The following is a 20,809-nucleotide window of genomic DNA, read 5'->3' as shown; positions in this document are numbered from 1 at the left end:
TATTTTTTCCTACAAACCTTCCAGCCGCACCTGAAATGAACACAGTGCACACAATGTGTGTTTCAGACAAGGAGAAACATGAACCACCAGAGTCAACAGTAACTCAGAGACTTAACGGCTCACACTTCTGCCAACTACCACGACTGCCCAGCAGCACGCTTCTATCTGTAAGGGCTGAAGGACAAGGAAGTCCCACCAAAGTCCCAGCAAGACGTGGGTGCGGCTTTCCCCCCAGGTAATGGTACTTTTAGTTGGGTGGCCTGTCTGCAGAGAAAAGAGAGTGAATGCTCTTGAATTCCAGCTCACTGCTTTAACCGCAAGTTCTGGGTTCAATTTGTAGTGTGATTTCCTGTTTAATCTACAGCAACCCCCAGGGTCACTTTCTCAGTTCTGACATAAAAGTACTTTTTTCTTTTTCATTTTTTCTTTTTCTCCTTTTCCCTTCTTCAAGATGCATTTTCAGGAGTGACAGAGCTACTCAAATAGCAGAACTGCAGTTTTATCTTTGGGTATACAATTATCTCCTAGAAGCCCCATACATTTGAAAACAAACAAACAAGAAGTAATACCTTGGTATGTTTCCTTCAGAACCCCAAGCTGTTGTTTTGGTTTTTTTTAAAAAACACAAACCTGGTGCATGAGGAAAGGGGTTTTTTTGTTTGTTTAAAAAAAAAACAAAACGCACCTTACAGGCTTACCAGATGTTATTTCCAAAACACACTAATGAAGAAAAAAAATAAAAATCAGTATTGAACCTCAGCCTCGTAACTTCAACTACTCTAAATGTTACCTATCATGTAACATTAAAGCCACGTGCAGAACTGCCTCAAAGCACAATTCCTACTACATTTCAGTTATTCAGTAGATGAGTTCTGCTGTAAGGGGGAAAAAAAAAGATACCTGGTTTTTATTACAATAATAAAGGAATATCTGTATGACAAGCAATTATTTAAAGTGTTAAAACACAGTTCCTTTTAATCTCCATTTATAGTTGGAAATTCTCTCTTGCCTTCATCCCCCCACCCCCCTCCTTTTTAAAAGGTCAATTAGGTTTTGGCTGGACATGTCAAAATGCTTCTGCCACAACACTCCTACTGCTAACTCCAATCACAGCAAGTTTTTCACTCAATACCTACCAAGTAATCCAGCATATTGCCGTATGAACGTGCAATGGCCACACAGTGACTAGAGAAATAAGCTGAGTCAAATGACATAAGACATGCATTTTTCTCCCAAGGCAGTTTTAACCATGCTCAGATGTTTTCAGCTCAGCATCACTGATGCAGCCTTATGAGACCTCCTCTCAAAAATTCAGTTACCTTCAAGACATGGGTGCATACATCTTGTAGCTTGGAAAGCCACACAAGGAATAGCACTTTAAAGGAGCCCTCAGAATTGACCAGCTTCCTAAACACAAAAGTTCAGTAGTATTCGTACATGCTAAATAATCTCTTAGCATCAGCAGTGAAGTAAATTGTTTGATGGTATGCAATTCCATTCCACTTCAGATTTGTAAACACTTAAAATAGCTTCCCTCTCTGCATTTTGATGTTGACCTCCAAGAGTCTTGCACAACTGAAACACGAGTGGTGAAAATTAAATACGTTATGAAAACAGGCTCATTTCACAAACATAAATACTTATAAAATTAATGCATTTGGTTCATTACAAACAAGGTATAACAAGCTATATGAAATTAATAAATAATACAGTCAATTCCTGAATTTATTTAAAATAATTAAAAATAATTTCAATGCCTCTTTTCAAAACAGATAAAAAAACAGTATGCTCTCTTCAAGGGTTTTTATTGTATCAAAAAAATGGCCTTACGTAGCTAATAAAAATGCAGCACATGAAAAAGCCATTGTGACAAAGGAAATGTCAAGAGGAGGTCTAAAAAAAAAAAAATGTACCAACCCTCAAATAACTTTTACTTAGCAGTTTAATCATGACCACACAGTTATGCAAGTCTTAATGTAATTAAAGAGTATATGGTAATAAAGCACCACAAAGGAAAGGTAGCAAGGTTGTACAGGCAAACTTATATTTAAACATTTCCTATTTTGAGCGCTCAATGTTACAACCTTAACAATCTGACTATTCATTAGACATATGCTTTATAGCACTTATTTTTCAGTCACTTAAACATCATCATGTAGAACAAGCTCCCAGACAGTTATCAGGACTGGCGTCTCTGCCTGCAGTACACAAGAGCTGTAACCTGAGCCAACAGAAGTTACAGGCCAAGGCAGGAATGACCTAGCAGGAAAATTAAATCTAGCCCACAGACCTTTCCAAATGGCTCTATTTCATGAAGCTGTTTCTCCATCTCATTACTGCACATGCACACGAAGTACACATTTCCTGCACTTCTTGCGTTTTCAGTAGCAGCGGATTTCCGATGCATGTGTAAAATGAGTGTAGCGCACACAAGCGACAAGCCCAGCTCCTCTAAGTCTTCAAGCTCACTACATACAAGCAAAAATATTTCTTCAAAATACACATTAAATGTTCCTCAGAAGGATCGTAATGACTGCATGTGCAAACACGGCCAGGAAGGCAGTAAGAATGGGGCTGCGTTACACAGCTCCCTCTCAGCCCAGCAGAGGCAAGTGACCATTCCCAGCACAAAGGTTAGGCAACACCACTCCAGCAGAAGGTACGTGTGCTTTGCTAAGGTCTTCCTCATTTTTGAGAGTTTGTACCGATTGACTAAAGCTTTACTTTGACAAAGACAGCCAAAACGGAAAATAAAATTACACTGTCATACCAAACACTGAATCAAAGTTTGAAATACCTCTCTGTATTAATACTGCACCAATGACTGCTTGAAAAAGGTTTTTGCTTTACTCTTTGACTGCCAGAGACACTGCTGTTTTACTGGTGATTTTTTGTACTGTGAATAGTTTGCCAGTTAATCAATAAGTGTAAAACAAACAGAATACAGAAGCACGTGGAACAGGTTTTGCTTTTGTTTGGCCTCAACATAAAAGCTGCTGAAAAGCGTAATAAGGATGCACACATAAGCATAACTAGATTTGTAGTTTCATGCTTAGTTTGCCTGAATTTTTGAACATGCAGGTTTCTGGATATAAAAGATAGAAAAAAAAGATCAAATTGCTTATAGCTACTGTTGTAGCATATACTGTTTTGTTTTAAATTTATTTTCCATACCCTGCATGATCATTAGCATTACCACCCTTTCAAAATGCTGTGGTTTTGTTTGACTTGCATCTAAAATACTCAAGTTTAATGTAATCTGTTTCTGTTGTGCTACTTAGAAACAAATAATCAACAACAGCTTAAATCTCAGCAACACTACCACTCAGTAATAGAACCTACAAGAAATGTAGTACTGCAGCAAATAAGTCCAAATTATTCTGTAATATCAGACATCTAATGCATAAACGCTTCTTAAGCTACCATATTTTAAATACTTTTTTTGCCTGTTTCCTGCCCAGTGATAAATCACCGTTTATCTTCGATGTACACACACATTAACTGTAAAATACACTTTGCTGGACTGACCAACTAGCAAACTCAATATTGCACACTCCCAAAGTTTCAGAGCAGGAAAAACAAAAGATTCAGCAGAAGAACAGACTATTAGGTGACTAATTTACTACACAGCTTCTGTTCAGAGGTATGTACGTTGGTGCTAACAGGCACTGAGCTGTGTTTTGAAATAACAAACTTCTGCTCAAAACACAACCACAGCAAACTTGTTAAAAGTAGCTTTGCTGTCACAATTGTTTCTCTATTCAAAGGCAAAAGAACACAAACAAAAGCAGGGAGCAGAGATTTAATTGTTACCCCCCCAAATAATCTTCATGAAAATCCCACCTCACTTTATGTAGCTCAGGTGAATCACTGCAAGTATGCAAATATGAAACACTTGTTTTCCTTCATCAGAGTATATAATAAGAGTCAAAGTACAATTCTGTTATACCCAGCTTTTCCAGGCAGAATGTGTCAGACCACTGCTGCACAGCATCCCCCGCGCAGTGCCGACCGCATGTCACGGGTATCAGCAACCCTCCCTGTTCCCCAGCAGAAGACTGCAAGTTTCCTCATTTCTAGACTGGGTCCTGAGCTCAAACAGCCTGTGTACTCATCATCCTTCTCTTCTAGATCCAAGTGGCCTTCAGCACTTGTAGATCCTTCTTTCAGGTGTGTATAACCTGTGGTATATCTACATCAATCAACCTGCCTTCCTTTAAATTTAATAAAACTAGGAAGGAGGACTACCATATCAAAATCCAGTCTGGGGTTTCAAAATTACAGCATGAGATGCTCACCATCTAATTCTTGATTCACTTTCTTAAAAACTTTTTTTTTTTAGTTGGGTTTTTGTTTGTTTGTTTTAAATGACTAGTTTAAATACAACTTAGATAAGCATTAGGGATTTCCCCACACTAGCAAGGTGTCCCTAGTCACTCAACGTAACTAACCTCTTAAGAGCGCTGCTTTTAAAATCTCTCCTAATTTCCTCTTACGCACATCGGCTTTCTAGAGAAACGCTTCCTCAGTGATCCACAAGTGCTGGAAACAAAGCTTGTTATTGATTATAATCATACCTTGTTCCAAACAACATATTCACGAAGTAAACACCACGCTGTCCATCCCACTGTTAAAACACAATAGCTGTAACTCCACCACAGCAAACAAGTGTTTTTGCTTACCCCTCCTAGGAGTCAGTGAGTGGAGTAATACTTTGCTTTTTCCTTCTCTACAGTTTGGACATCTTACAGTACATACCACAGTATTCTGAAACCAACCTCTTTTCAGGCTTTCAAGATGAGTCTATCAATTTAGTGGACGAAAATATGATGAGGAATATGAAAAAACATCTCCTTTCCTCTGTCTCCGATCTCCACAAACAGAGGTTTGCAAGAGGTGGGGGGAATACAATCATCCCTGAATATTCACCTTGTACAGAACTGGAGAAGTAGGTCTAACACAGAAATTTTTAGGAAATGCCTACCGACCTTTCCACCCACAGAGCAAGAACTTCCAGTTACATGTCTCAAGTGTCAGAGAAAAGGGAGTTTTTGCAGATCTACACCTCAGGTTACATTTACTCTCGGAAAATTACTCTGGAGGTGTCCCTCCTCTTGACCTAACCAGGATTTCAGGGTCTGTGAGGACAGGGCTTTTGCCTAATGAATTAATTCCTGACACACCAGCCAGGACAAAATTTCTGCTCTTCATTTTTAAGAGATGTGAAAAACACATACTGTTTAAAGCTCTTGGAAAAACAGTGATTAAAACCCCCTACATTTTGCAAAATTCATAGTAATTGCTTTTGCTGTTTATTTCAAAGTGAAGGGAAACAAAGTGGAAATCCCACTGCAACAAAAAAAAACCAAAAAACCTTCCAACATCCTCTGTTAAAAGTAGAAATTAAACTGGAAGGCACAGAAAGAAGCATAAATTCATACTACAGCCCATTAAACATTTCTGGCTTTTATCACGTCTGACTTGTTAAGAAACATTTATACTTTTATTTAGGACCAAAGTGTATCATTGTGGGAATTGTTTATATATGTGGTAGGATTTTTAAATATGATTAGCATCAACAACAACAGAGGTACTAAAAAGACCTTAGCTTTACAGTAATAAGCAGAAACATCACATTTTTAGGCAGTTTAAAGAATTAAAACACCTGAGGAAACTTTACAGATAGCTGAAACACTACTAGGCCATTTTGACCTACAGCATAGCTGAAGAGATACTCATCTACCTCACTAAGCCTACCCCAAACTGAAACACAGATCGTGTGTAACATTAATGCACAGAAGATGAAATTTCAAACGAAGTAAAATTCAGAGTTGAGAGGGGGAGGAAAGGCCTTACCCTATGAGTTTCTCCATCCATAGAGTATCAGTTGATGAGCTGAGGGAAAACCCTCTTTTCCAGGAACAAAACTGCTGCAATGGAAGACATGAAGGAAGAGAGGACTCTCAGGAGCTGAAAGGACTGTTCCTATAGGCAACAATTAGCCTACAATGTCTGTATTTTAACTGAAAAGTTGAAACAATTACAAACTCAAGTGTCAGGGTTAAAAATCGCTTCAATGTTTCTGTGAACATCTTGCTTCAGCTTTCATCAATACGACCTTGCGCCCCACAGAGAAAGATGTGAAACCTGGACATCTGTAATTCGTGCTTTGGAGTTTCCTACTTAGACACTTGCCTTTTCACTGTGAAATAGTTCTCCTCAAATGTCTTGCCTTCATTTTTACTTCATTCTCTCATGCCATATATTGAAATGGGGCAATGGTGGTCCACCTAATTAGACACCTCTTCAGCCAGACAGAAGGACTTGACTGAAGAAGTGTTACTTGAGATGTTCCCTTCTGGATGTCCCCAGGCTGCTGTGCTGGAAGCAAGGCATCACAGGAGTGTTTTCCGTTATGGATCCATGGGAACTTGCTTCATATTGTATTTTTTGCCTCTCTTCTAGAATATGCCTTTGCCTCTTTTCCAGTCATTCTGTTTAGACCCCAAATCCTGTGCACAATTCAATCTGTACATTTTATCCCTATTATTCTCCTTCTTCAGCTTTTTTTTTCTTTAAGAGAAAGACAGAAAGGATTCACCTCTTGCTCTGCTGCTAAATTCAGCAACTTCCTTCAACCCCCCAGCCCAAAAAAGAGCAGCAAAGCAACTGTTTTTCTCACAGCTTTTACCAGGCTGTGCTGAAATACATCAGATGTCTACTGTTGACAATTTTCACTCCTTTGGAGGAGCACTGTCTTCTTTCTTCATTCCAACCACATTTCAAGATCTGTTTGTGAGAAACGGGCACTCCGTCCTCCTGCAGCACCCCACAGACGCAGCTGCCTGACCAGCCTCTTCTGCAGCCGCCGCGGAGTCACTGTTCCGAGCGCTTTCTGCTCTTCCAGGCCCCACCTGCAATCCCACCCAAGCACACCTTACAAGGTGCAGCACGAAAACAAACACTTCTGTTGAAGTCTCTAGCAGATGTGTAAGCTTGCTCACCACAGCTGTGTGCCACACAACAGTATTATTTCCTCATTTACTACAAGGAGCTTTAGCACTGACAGTCTTCAGATGAAGATACACCCCATGTATACCAACACTTAAAACTAAGGACTTTGAAAACAACTTCCATATTAAGTGAGGTCAGTATCAGCAGTAGGAGGAAACAAGCAATGAGGCCAAGTAAATGGAATTAAAAAGTGCAAGAAAACCACAGACCATGTACCCACTCTGGAAAAAAAAAAAAAATTTAAAAAAATCACTTTCCTTCATCCTTTGAAATCAGCAATAAAATTCAAACTCCATTACAGTCAAAATCACAACTAAAATGAAGTGTACAGAACTTCCAGGATTTAAAAATTATCCTAAAGTCTTGTCTGTACTAGCTTTCCAATACTGGGATTAGCAACAGTGCTAGAACCTCTAAAAATACTTAGCATTTTACTCTACCATCTAAATCAGCAGTTATGAACGATGCAAAACTCTCATTATTGGGAATACTCATTTGGGCGAGTGCCCTGTACTGTACTAGTGAAAAACAATCATTAAAAAAATTCTAGAAGATATACAGCAGTAGTACACATTAATATATCTTTTTTTCAGTCAATGCAAACCTGTTAGGTGCACAATGCAGAAAATATGAAACAACTCTCTCCTTCAAAATGTTTTAAAGCCACTGGAGACACACTAAGAAAGAATGGCCATTAGTCTCAGTAAATGTTCAAACCCAACATTAAACAGCGTTCTTAAAATAAAAGCTAACTATAAGTCGGTTCTGACACACAATTCAAGATACAACCTCGACGAGAAAGTTCATTTAAGAGAAAAGCAAAATTACTTTATATGCAGAATAGCAAACCCACAGAAATACCAAAACCTTCGCATTATTAAAAATTCCCAAATGTACTCCAAAATCCCAATTCTTATTTCACTTCCATCCCCAAAGTAATTCAGAGCAATAGACCAGTACTACCTACTGACTGAAGACATTCTACCATTATTAAACTTGGGAACATCAATAAAGTAACGGAATAAAAAAAGTAGAGCTGTTGTGTAATATTTAAAGGCAAGCAAGACAGAGATGGTTATCAGTTTGGTATCAACCCAGTGGTAATGCTGGAAACAAATTAATTTACCATATAAAGGACAGAAACATTAAAAGGGTCATTCAGCATGGTTTTATAGAGAACAAGTTGTTGCAGGTAAGCATAGATTCATCTTTCAGCCAAGGATTATTTGTAATAAAGATAACTGCAAAGGTGTAGGATGTGTACATGGCACCCATATGACTTTTTGATTTAGTAATATATGCCATACGTTATTTAAAAATGGTTATAAAAGAACTGAAGTATACATCAGGATTTCCAAAGTGGCTTACTGACCTCAAAAACACTTGTCAATGGGAAATTTCATTAGAAATTTCACACCAACACGTACTAAGCATGATGTTGTTCAAGATACTCACTGTGTGTTCAGTAAGTCAGTTCTGATAAACTCTGGGAGACTGAGATTAGCAAGACTGTCAAAAAAAATAATAGAGAACAGACACCTTCACATTTTGTTTCATTTGAAGCAAATTGAGCTCCACTAAAGCTGTGCTTCTGAAAAAAGGACCAACACCACACCACAAAGAACAACTCCGTATTAGTTTCACACATGAAGCTGTAACACAGACTGCTACCCAAGGTCCAACAGAGAGACAGCTCATCTTCGCTTCTGCACGTAGCACTGGTGAAATTGATACGGGGCAGGGGGGGGAAACTTCAGGGGCTGGTACCTCTTTGTAAAGCAAAACAGAGGGTTTACAGAAGAGAGCCTCAAAAAATCCCAGAAAAAGGGAAATACCCTTCCTGAGACTATGGCTCCACAATTATTAGCACCAAATCAAGTGCTACTGGACAACCCAGCAGCACAAATCAGAACTGGAAGAGGCACAGGCATGCTACTGCATTTCCGCCAAATTAGCCAGAGCACACAACAGTAAGCTCATGGAAGATAACTGATGATACCAGACGCAAAACAAAAAGAAAAATAAAGCCTATCAGTTCCAACTTAAGCTATCAGAAACCTTTGGGCAGATTTGAAGGAGGAAAGTGTGTTTAGACGAGCGCATCATATACCCACAGCATTTTTGATCCAGTAGATTAGATTTCCAGCACCTCAGAGCCTGAAAGCTTAGTTCAGTTTGTTGAAGTAAACTAGAAGATGCCTATCACAGCCTGTATCTTCACAAGGAGAAAGCAGAGGATCCAGAAGACTCATTAACCTAGCCAAAAGGCACAGCAGGAGCCAACAGCTCACCCTCGATGAAGCTGACGGGAAGAACCAGAGGCAGGACACCAGAGCCTTTCCAAGCATAACGGTCCTTCATCTCTGTGAGCCTTCAAATTAAAACTGCACACCCTTCCCAAAGACACATTTCAAGGTGAGTTACAAGATTCAATGCAGGAACAACTCAGAGAAACACGAAGATGTGACCCAAATCAAAGCAGATGATTTAGTAACCCTCCCTGAAAGTACAAGCACCTGTACCTGTGTTGAAGCATTCTCATTTATTAACTGTATGAATCAAGTTGTACACAGGATAGAAACATTACCAGTTTTCCTCTGTTTTTTTTTCTTTTTGTGTTTTTTTTTTAACCAGCATTGAAGAAGGCCTACAACACAGACAAATAGTAACATGCTGTTACCACCGCATCAACAATGTTTTTCCCTGGGAACTCATATGCTAGTGGCTGTGCGTAACTACCACATGGAAGCAGACAATAATATACTTCTCCACAATTAGTTTGCCAGCTGCGCAGCAAGTAGCATTGCTTTTACCGTGTTAACCTAAGGGCCAAAACAGTTAACACTGAAGTGCATTACTAAGCTTCCTTTTTCCTTTACAGATGTTTTGTACAAGCTCAATAGAAATTTCTTGAGAATCTGAGGCAAACGTAAAATTCAAATACAAGACACTCATTTCCTACATGCCCGCTCCTCCTGAAAAAATTTGGATGGAGTTTCATTGTGCATAAATTTGCTAATCTTAGCAACAATGTTGTCTTTCCTCAAAAAAGCAGGTAAGCAAAGCATTTCTAAAATAAGTTATTTTTGAGTTAGACTTTTAGTTTAGTCCAGCTACAAACTAGTGACAAACAACGCAGCTGGATACGAAAGCCCCAAGCAGGTTTCCTATACCTACAGAAGACATCACAAAACAGCAAGTCAACCTCTTTCACACAAGCAAGACCTACAAATAAAGAGTAAATAACAGGCTTACAGATACCTCTTTTAAAATATTAATCTCTCTGGTTTCTTAGTTTGCTTTTTACCTCTAGCTGCTACTAACTGATTTCTTTCATTCATCCCCCTGCCCTTAAGTGAGCACCTTTTAAAGGTTCATGTTGCGATTCAGTTAGCCTATCCTGCCCTTTCTTCTGCTATTAATAGCCATATTCTGTACTGAAACAGGTGTTCTGCTTTGAAATTCTGCTGCAAACTCCAGGAAAGAAAAAAGCTGTTAAAAAAGCATTTTTGCAGGGGATTTTGGATAACATAGCACACCCCTTCACTTCCCCAAACCATCTATCCAGGCTGACATTCTCCATGAAGACCCACGAGAGCAGATCTCATGCATACACACACACACACAAATCCCACCGCACACTTCCTTGAGAACAAAACGCTAAAATCATATTTATTTCCAGCATCTAACTCTGGTTGTTTATTGAGAAAACTGTAACAAGTCTAGAATGTAACACAGGATTTTTCCGATCTGCAAGTCCCAGAAAGCCTGTTTGTTTTCAGGACATGGCTGTTATCAAAAAGCAACAAATTTCTCCAGGATTTGTGAGAAGGGGCAAGGAAATAAGAGCTGAGTAAGGCTTTTTCTTCCACTGTTTCTCCCAACTGGTGGGAGGCTGTTCACATTGCTCTGCAGAAACGCAGAGGAGACCGAGAAGCCAGGAGATGCAACTGCCCTCTGCTAGTGCTTGGGGAATAAAAAAAGTCAAGCTGAGAGCCAAGGTGCAGAGCCGCAGGTTGAGCTACAGAGACAAGGGCAGCAGAGGTCTCGCAGTAAAATACCGCCACTCGCAACCCACAGCAGCTGCGTACAGCAGTCCCGTGTCCCAGCACCCCTTGCCAGCAAGCGCTGTAACATTCACTGCCAGACAGTGGTAACTCATGGCAAGCCCAGAAAAAACAGCATCCAAGTGTTACTGATGCCATTAGCATTTTGGATCAGGCTGTCTCATCTGAATTGATGATCCTGTTGGGGATCCACACAGCACCACACATCAGGATTTCTAGGATAATTCCCTTCCCTACAAAGCAAACTGGGGGGGGGGGGGGGGGGGGGCGGCGGGGGGAAGAGAAGCTGTTTTTTTAAAATCTATGTTACAAAGCATTAAAACTGCAACATCAAGCATTCTGGAGCAGGAACATTTTTAAATTAAGGCTTCTCAAATACACTATCTTAATCTCAATTAAAAAAAAATAACAGAATGAGGCTTATTATACTTTAATTTTCTAACACTACAGAAGATGCCTGACTATAGCAAGCCAATTTACACGAGTTAAATTACTGAATTTACCATCCAAGAGTAAGCATGTATGTACCTGTAGCAATCAGGGACGAAAACTCTTTTTGTTATTAAAAGCACTCTCGTTTGTATGAGGCCTGTCAATTCAAAACAGCAACAAAGATAACCAAAATGCTTCAGTATCAGTTAAAGGTTACATGCCTTTCACTGAAATAGGACAACTTTGTTGTATCAAACACTGCAAAGTAGAAAAAAGAAGTTAGAAATCCAAGTTCTACCGACTTCAAAAGAAACTTCCTGACCAAAACATACCTACACCCAGCTGAAGTATTTCAGCTTTTGTCACAGGCAACAATTCAATCTTTTGAAAAGCAGTCAACCCACCACCACCCCCCAGTTTTAAAGGTACTGTTATTTAACGAGACAAGTTGTGCTGTCCCAGACTTAGTCCGTTAAATATGACATCTCCCTGGTAGACCTTTTTCACCAAAAAATTAAGAAAGTTTACACAGGAAATCCACTTCTGGTAATGCAGCATTATAACCAAAACTCACTACTTCACATCTCAAATACACAGCATCTCAGATTTTCAGGTGTGTGATTTTTCACCACCCTAGGCACCATCCGTTCCATTTCCTAAAAAAGACCTTGCAGAAATATACCATGAGATCATACAGTTAAAGATTACTAAATACATATAAAAGAACTGTCTGCAACTGGGTCAAGTGATCTTAGTTATTTCTTCTTAATACTTGATCTGAAACTCTACATCTTGTAATGTAATGCTCTCACACTGCTAGGTAACACTTCAAATTTACCTAGCTTTCTCCCCGCTTTGCTCCCTCCCTCACAGTTTGTTACCAATAATAGCAAGCGAGATAAAGTTATCATGTGTATTTACTTAATTTCACAGTCTTGCACACAAGCAACAACATAATTTAATTTGCATTTCAGGCTACTGGAAGGAGTAGAGTTCGCACATCTTTTTGGACGTACACTTAGTCTGAGCTAGTTTTACCAATTTCAGTATTAAAGCAGCATCTGTTTTTACAGGTTTTAGATGAGAGTTCATATGAAGTTAGCGAGCACACAAGCCTGCCAAGTCAACACCTCTTCTCAGTCAGTTTTCCAAATGCAACTACTTAACATAGGTCTCTTACACTTAATTAACACTTATTTTCAACCCTATGACACGAGGGTTAACTACAAAATAGAACTAATAGGATCCTACGAGGCAAGCTATTTAAATCATTCCCAAACTGTACGCATCCACGCTGACACCAATAATACTATGCATAAACACAGAAACAAAGATGTCATATTGACACTTACACCAGCATGGACACAAGAGGAAGGAGGAAGATGACCGCTTTCTACCTGGTAAACCTTAAATGGAAAATACTCCAAACCATTAAAGATGGCAGGAGCTAAAGGAAGTGAAGAGCCTCTGCGGCACTCGCACAACAGCTCAAACGACAGCGAAAGGCTCACACCTGAAGAGCCGCGTGGTTCAAGGAGTCACCTTCACCTACAGCGCACAGGTTTAGTCATTTCACCTGCTATTGTGGCTATTTCATTTGCGCTTCACAGCTCATCCTCAACACCTGATAAAAATCAAAGCTGATTCGTGACATTACAATGTCTACAACAGGAAACTGGTATGCAGCACCCGTCTGCCAGCACAACAACACGGCAAGGAGCTTGAGCTGGCTGGTGGAGGATTAAATTGACGAAGGTTTAGAATCACAATGGAGAAAATCAGAAAACTTTGTATTTAATTACATTTACATGCAAATGGCACACATTTCAACATTCCAACAAAGTTCATCCCCAGTCACTTGTATACTACAGCAACACGACAAAGTATTTTGACTGCAAATGTGTTTACCTTACGGACTATGTAAACCACAGCACAAAGTCTCCGTGGCCTGAAAAAAAGTTGTTTTGCATTCATTAAAAAAAAGAATGTTTTGCATTCATTATTTCACCGCTTGCCGAATTAGAAGAGGTTTACTTTGTCGTGCACACAGTTTAGCATACCAAAGACAGAGCGTCTGCTAAAGATGCTGGTTTTCCAGACAGCCTACAAGTTGCTATAAAAGTCTAACGCCTTTTCTCTCTTTATCCAAGACATCAAAAATATACAGACCAAGTTTTAGATTTAAGAAAAATACTTCCTTTTTGTAAATTAATATCCGATGAAAATATAAGGTAATCAGTCCCTAGAGACAGCACCAAAAGAACTTTAAATCTCGCAAGCATTTTTTCAATTTGTTTACAAACTATACACCTACCAGGGGTTCAGAAAGATGCTATACCTTTCTACCAGGCAAAGAGAAAATGTCTGACTGAGAAGATGTCTTAGCCCCTTTCAACATCAGAAGGCACTCCACTGCTACCTAATTAAGACACATTCTCCTCTCGTAAAGTATTAACAACATACACATTTCCCCGACCAGCACTGTATTTGTCATCCTTGAATAAATTACTTCTGTATTGTATTTCATGCACTCTTCCGGCCCACATCCTGCTAGACACTGAATGCTTACTACTGGGAACAGACGAGAGGTTTGCCTAAATGAGCTCCATTTCTTTGCTAGATATATCGACAATGAAAAAACTGATTATCAATAAAATAGGTATTATGCTTGTAATAAAGCAACCCCTGTGAAAAATCAGATGAGAAGAGAACAAGCACATGCAGGTGGGATTGGTCTCTCTCCAGGCACCTCTGCGCTGGCAGTGATGCCCAGGACAGCATATACAAGTATCAGGGTTACCTGTAATCAGTCTTTAACATGCTACCTACTTTGCTTGCGTGCAGGCCATGATCATTACAACACCTGAACGATCACTCTAACCACCGAATTAGCAAAAAAAAAAACCCACCCTAATCTAAACTCCTACGCTCCCAACTCATAGAGAAGAAAAAAGTATTATATTTATTGCATTTTCGAATGTGCTTTACTGAGGATTGACGCTTAACAGCATCATATAAATGATGATAAATTCCATGTTATCCTCTCAGTGCTTATAAACCAGTAGGTGAGCTCTTCTCGGGACAGAGCGGTGTGTGTTACTCGCGTTGTTTTTAAGGGGTTGATTTTAAATGAGTTTTTAAACAACCTCTTGAAATACCACAGCTAACAAAACAGTACAAATAAATCAAACGCTTCTTCGCGACTAAGACGCTATCCTGCAACTCGCTGTTTCTGCACAGTGGCCGAAGAGGTAATGGCTGAAGTGCTAATCCGTAATCTCCGCAGATTACTCATACTCGAAGAAAATCTCTGTTCTGAGAAACTTCGGGGAACACCAGCATCGCCCTTCCCCTGCACGGCCCTTACCGCTCCTCAGCTCAAAGCCCAGCCCAACCGCCCCTTCCCGAGCCCTCGCCGCTCGGACAGCCGGGCGCAGGGGCGCGGGGCCGCCTCCCCGCGGAGCGCCGGGCCGGCCACGCGGGTCGGGGGGGAACCAGCTCGGTTCCTCGCGGGTTTCCCTCCCGGTCCCGCAAGGAGCCCGGTGCCCGCTGAGGGCCCAGGGACGGCGCGAAGGGCGCGGGGTGACCCCACCTGCCGCCTCCCGGCCCGCCCCCCCCGCGACGGGCCGCGGTGACAGCCGGGCCCGCCTGAGGTAAACTCGCCTCAACCACCGCACCCGGGGGTGGGGGGGGGGGGGGGGATGCCGCGGCGGCGGGGCGGCGAGGCCGCGGCCGGGGGCAGGGCTGAGGGGATGGCGGTGACGGCCGGGCCCGCCCTGCGCGGACACCCCCGCGGCGGGGCACCCCCCTCCCACACACACCCCCACACACACCGCCCGCCCGCCCGCCGGGCCCGGCGCGGCGCCGCCCGCACTCACGATAGTGACGCTGGCCTTGCGCAGGTCGCGGTTCTCCTCCTGCAGCGCCTTGCACTTGAGCTTGTAGGTCTCCAGCTCGATCTTCAGCACCTTGTTCTCCTGCTGCAGCGAGGCCAGGCGGTTCGTCAGCTCCTCCAGCCGGAACGGCGAGATCACGATCCCGCCCGCCTTGCCCCCCGAGCCGCCGCCCGCCACCCCCGAGCCGGGCCCCGCCGCCGGGCCGCCCGCCGTCAGCGGCCCCGCCGGGCCGCCGCCCCCGCCGCTGCCGCCGGCGCCGTCCGTGTCGCTCTCGCTGGCGCTGTCCGCCATCGCCGCCGCCGCCGCCGCTCCCGCCCGCCGCCGCGCCGCCAGGCGAGCAGGGGGCGGTGCCCGCCGCGCGCCGGCGCCGCGGCCTCCCCGCGCGCCAAGAGGGGCCGTCCGCCCGCGCCGCCCGCCCACAGCGCCGCCTGCCGGCCGGCGCCGGCGCCGCCGCCAGCCGGGGACCGCGCCGGGCTTCATGTCAGCGGCGTGAAAAGTGCCACGTTATTCCGCTGTGGCGCCGGTTCAAACGTCCCCGGTGGCACGGCTTCTGCGGGGAAGGCTTGGTCTGAATATTAACTTGTCCATGGCAAACAGCCTGCGCGCAGCCCCTGGGGTTTTTACCTCAGTACGCGGGAAAACCCGCTCGTCGCTCAGCCCCGTGAGCGTGTCGGAAAACCCACGGCCGGCCCCGCAGCGCCCTGCTCCAGATCGCAGCGCAAGGCTGGAGGGTTCCTTTACACGCCATTCAAACAACCGAAAACCTTTCTGTTAAAATAAAATGTATCTATCTATAAGATAACGCATGGACGTCGGCAGCGCTGCCCAGTGAACGCATGGCGCGCGTGGGGCGGGAGAGGCCCCAGGGCTGCCCCGGGCCCACAGTTGTACCTCGCGGTGCCAGAGACCCCTTCGCCTGCCCGCGCGTGGGGAGCGGCTAATAGCCCCCCGGTTCCGGGCCCCGCGGGCAGATGGGGCTCGGGTCACCCCACCGCCCCGAGGCGAGGCGAGCGTGGTGGCGGCCCCGGCCCCCCAGTCCTGCTCCCCTTCACGCCGCAGGGGCAAAGCGGCGTCTTCATTCAGGCCTCCCTACTGCTGTAAAACTGCTTTAAATTAGGATCTATTAACGCCCATCTCTCATTTCGGATAATGTATTTTCTGATTACTATGTGCGTTAGTTGTTGTTAATTATTATTTCTTCGTGGAGCAGCTGAATAAAGGCACGAGTTGTCGTGAGGTACAACGGAGTGTACGTGCCGTTCATTATATGGCATAATGTGGTCCGTATTGCTCCTGGATAAATTAGTCGCCAAGACTGTATAATTGGTTTCTCAATTATTTATGAAGGGGTCTTTTAACAACAGTAATTTTTCCATTAATGACAAGTAAGGATTTCATTATCTCTAACTGCACTACCTTTTTTTTCCCCTGCCACAGTAAATTTCAAATTTTACTCTTTTTAATGGCTATAATATATGAAGGAATTCCATCTCTGGAAAGTAATTATTCTTTCTGCCTGTCTGGGAATATAAGTGCAGGTCATTTTATTTTCAGTCTCTTAATCACAAGAAAAGCAGTAAAAGGGACGTTCATAGTTTTCAGACATGAGTACCATTTTCTGCGACGCCCATTCGTGTGCCTGACCCGGCAGGTTACACTGCCATGAAAACAAAGCTCAAAATGAGGGGTGGGGCGGGGGGGGAATGGGGGTCCCCATTCAGCGCTGGCACAGCCCTGCAACTCCGCCTTGGCCCTGCCGGGGTTCATGGGCTCAGGGCTTTTAAGACTAGAAAAGGTCCTGCACCACCCGCCCGGCCCTGCGGACACCGAGCCGTACTCCTGCATCCCGTTACCTCTGCACTGAGCCCAGTGATGCCATTAAAATGCAATAGGGCCATCAGAACCAGCGACGCTCAGCACCATCCTGGGCAGCTGCACCCCCCCAGCTGGATTTCCCATCCCTGGGCTTCGTTAGGGCAGGATTTCTCCCAAGCCAGAAGAGCATTGGCATCAAGAGATGCTGCTATAGATGCACAGGTCTCTACAGACCAGCTCTTGTGAGAGCTTTTAGGTGCCATCCTAAAATGCCCCCGCAGCAACCCCTGGGGACCCCTGGGTCTGCAGGGCTGGACAAGCCCCACCGCCCGGGGCAGCCGCTGGCTCCTCTGCCCCACAGCAGCGCCCAGGCTGAGCCACTCCACCAGCACAGGCTTTGGGATAAAAAGCCCGAGGGATTAAAATAGGATTCAACAAATAATGAGCACTGTTTTGGACAGGTCATTACCATTCAAGAGAATTGCTTTTAAACAGGTCTGCTGGTACTTGGGAAGCCGGCTGAACACAGCCGGATCATGAGGAAGCGTTATTTCATGTCCACGCTCCGCAGCGCTGGCAACAGCGGGCAAGCCAGTTTGCTCTGTCACCTCCGTCCGCACGCAGACGTGCTCCTCAAAGCAAACTCACTTCTGAACAAACATGTTTGTAACTTAATGTTCTTTCTTCATCCGGCTGCCCGGCTTTGATCAGCCAGTTATTTCCATTGCCTTCAGTGGGACTCCTCATGTTTGAGTGTCTTGTTGAATCAAGGCCTAAATATTTTGAAGACCTGCATCAGCAAAACACGCATCTGCTCCAGGCTAATCTTACCCAGCAAGCCCCATGGTGTGCTTAACCTTAAGCCACTCTCCAGACCTATCAATGTTAATCTTAAGTGCTTTGTTGATTTGGTGCGCTATTATTTTCCAGAGGACATGGCCACTGCTCCTTCGGACACAAAAACTAGCCTGAAAACAGACTGGGAGGTGCAGGCGATGTCCTCAATCCAGCAGCCAGGAGGGGTCGGCTGAGCCAGGGCCTGCGTCCCCAGGATCACACCATGCAGCTGCTGGTGTTGCCTTCAGCCAAACGTTTCTAGAGCAGGCTGAAGGTGCTGCCGGCGGCGGGTGCGGAGAGGAGGGGTCTTGAGGAGAGAGGGGAGCGTTCCCTCCGCCGCCTCGCCGTCCCTCTCTGCTGGGGTTGCATCAGAGGTCTCGCTCCCAGCCAGCACGCCAGCTTTCATAACAATAAATTATAACTTGGCACTTCTGTAGCACTCTACAGTTCAAAGCCGTGCTGAAACATTATCTAATTAATTCGCACAATAGCCCTGGAAGGCAAGAAAGGGAGGTAGCGAGCTGAGGTACTTGCCCAATGACAAACACTGAGTCAGTGGGGGAGTGGGAGGAAAACTCTAGGGCCCTTGATGTTTAGATCTGAGATGGCATCCTTCTTGTCATAACAGCATTTCAGTCATCTAAAAAATATCACCCCTATATTTAATTACAATTACAGCCAACTACTCCAAATTAATAGATTAAACAGGGAGAGAAAATTTTACCCTAATTAGCACCCCCAAAAAAAATCACATGCTTTGCACATCTGTAAGATGTTAACTAAACCAATTAAAAAGTACGACTATGTGGTATAAGCACCATTAGCAAAACCCCCTTTTAAAGGCTCAGGGCGCGCGGCAGAGCCTGCCCCGCACTGCGGCTTTGCCCGGCTGCAAGGCTGCTCGGGGCGCCGCTGCCAGGGCCCTGTCCCCCGTCACAGGTGGCGAGGGGCTTGACATGGCAGCAAAAGCCACCGCGACCAACCTGTCACCACCGCAGCGCCTGCAGGACGAGGTCCCCATCCTCCTTGCCCCAGTATTTTTTATTGTACATAAAAGAAATGCAAAACTATAAGGGGGCAAGGGGAGGTGTTGGTCCAAATAAAGAATCTCAAAATGTCTCCAGCACTGTAATAAGAGCAGAGCAGATACGCAGGTCGGGAAGAAGCAATAAAAAGGCAGGGATTTATTCACAGAAACTATCATTACAGGAGGTAATGGGCAATTAGAAACAGTGTTTCATAAACTCACATCAACAGTAGAAATATTTGTATAAAATACATTGCTAGGCATGAGGGGTTAGAAGAGGTATGTTCAGAGATTTAATGTAATCCTTAATATAATTCCAGAGGTCCATTAATCAGCTGGAAGACCTTCTATAACAATACAATTTTATTAAAATATTCAGTAGTTATAGACTGAAGACAAAAAGACCAACTGAAGCTAATTAACCCCAGGAAAAATTCTGTACAGTACTCAGAGTACTGAAATAGAGGGGAAATAAAAATAAAGGAAAGACAAAGTCATATTAAAATGCAATTAATGGAAAATATTGATAGGAAAATAAACTGAAGCAGCATTAAAAAAAAATTGTGATCTCTAGACAAGGGAATATTCAAAGGGGAAAATGGATTCCATATGTGGAGATTTTACCATTGTGGAAAGTTTGTTGAAGGGGAGAAACCTCAATTTGAAAGATATTTGTATGAGCAGAAAAAACCCCAATTCGCTAATATTGTGGATTAAGGTGTCTGTTGATGCAGGATAAAACATGTTTTCTAACAAGCAATTCGGGCGAAAATAATGCCATGCTGCTTTGCTTTTCTGACCAACAATTACTTAATCTGAAACCTGTATTAGAAAAGAAGTCTCTGTGCAGAATAGAGTATCGGACTATGAAAACGTGCTGCGCGGCAGCCACCCAGTAGCTAACGCATCTTCAGCTCTGGGGCTTTGCTTTTGTATGCTTGCTCTCCCAGGGGATTTTTTACAGAGTTCGTACTAGGTTGGTTCTGTTGGTTGGGCCGTGCCATAACGACATCCAGCCTCTGGAAGCCTTCCAAGGAAGCTGGTGAACAGGGGATCGCTCTGAGTTGCTGTTTTATAGCCCAAATGCCTCTCAATAATTGAACATTAGCGTGATGGGAAAAGTACCAATAAAACTTTTATTATAAATCTTCGCCTTCCTCCAGGACTTAGGGTCAAATAAATGAAGCCATGCACAATTAGCACACTGTTTTTAGCATCAGCAGTTATGAAAAATATGGCACGTACGTAGATTTTTCTTGAGCAGCTCATTTTTCTGTCCTTCACTAACCTTCTTCGCTCCCAGTAATGGACTGTTTTTCATGTCAAGCCGTTTGTTGTAGGCTGGGTCTAACTTTCCCTTCTTCCTTCTCCCTACCTTAGGGTCTGCGTCTCTGTTGGAAAACTGCTGTGCTTTCAACCAAGCAAGAATATTTTCCTCATCATCGTCACCATGTTTTCTCTCCCTCGCTCACTCTGGGGTTAGAGAGGAGCTGAGCCAGGAGCTCTTCCTCCTCCAGCCCCGGTTTGGTGGGATCTGCCCTGAAAACAGAGGTCCTGTTTGCATCCACCCCCTCCCATTGCCCCTTGGCAGTCCCAGTGCACAACCCCAGGGCCAAGGATGCAATAGCTCCGGGCTAGCTGTTTCATACGTCATGCACATAGCTAGCACAAAAAAATTAGCTCCTTGCGAATACCCTGCCCTGGCCTCAGCCAGGCGACCC

At 43.8% G+C, this 20,809-nt stretch overlaps 1 protein-coding gene across 2 annotated transcripts in view; it reads right to left on the bottom strand.

The window, feature by feature from the left end:
- Window positions 1-15,700, bottom strand: part of CCDC6 (coiled-coil domain containing 6) — a 52,529-nt gene extending 36,829 nt beyond the window's left edge. For both annotated transcript variants that reach the window (XR_009484097.1, XM_059821265.1), the window contains exon 1: window positions 15,392-15,700. Coding sequence is in view for 1 of the 2 variants with exons in the window: in XM_059821265.1 (XP_059677248.1) it covers window positions 15,392-15,700 (309 nt within the window). In the remaining variant the exon portion in view is untranslated. The remainder of the gene's footprint in view (window positions 1-15,391) is intronic.
- Between the last annotated feature and the right edge of the window lie 5,109 nt (window positions 15,701-20,809).

The sequence above is a fragment of the Gavia stellata genome, chromosome 9, assembly GCF_030936135.1.
Source record: "Gavia stellata isolate bGavSte3 chromosome 9, bGavSte3.hap2, whole genome shotgun sequence".
Classification (NCBI taxonomy): Eukaryota; Metazoa; Chordata; class Aves; order Gaviiformes; family Gaviidae; genus Gavia; species Gavia stellata.
This window is presented reverse-complemented; position numbering and strand designations above follow the sequence as displayed.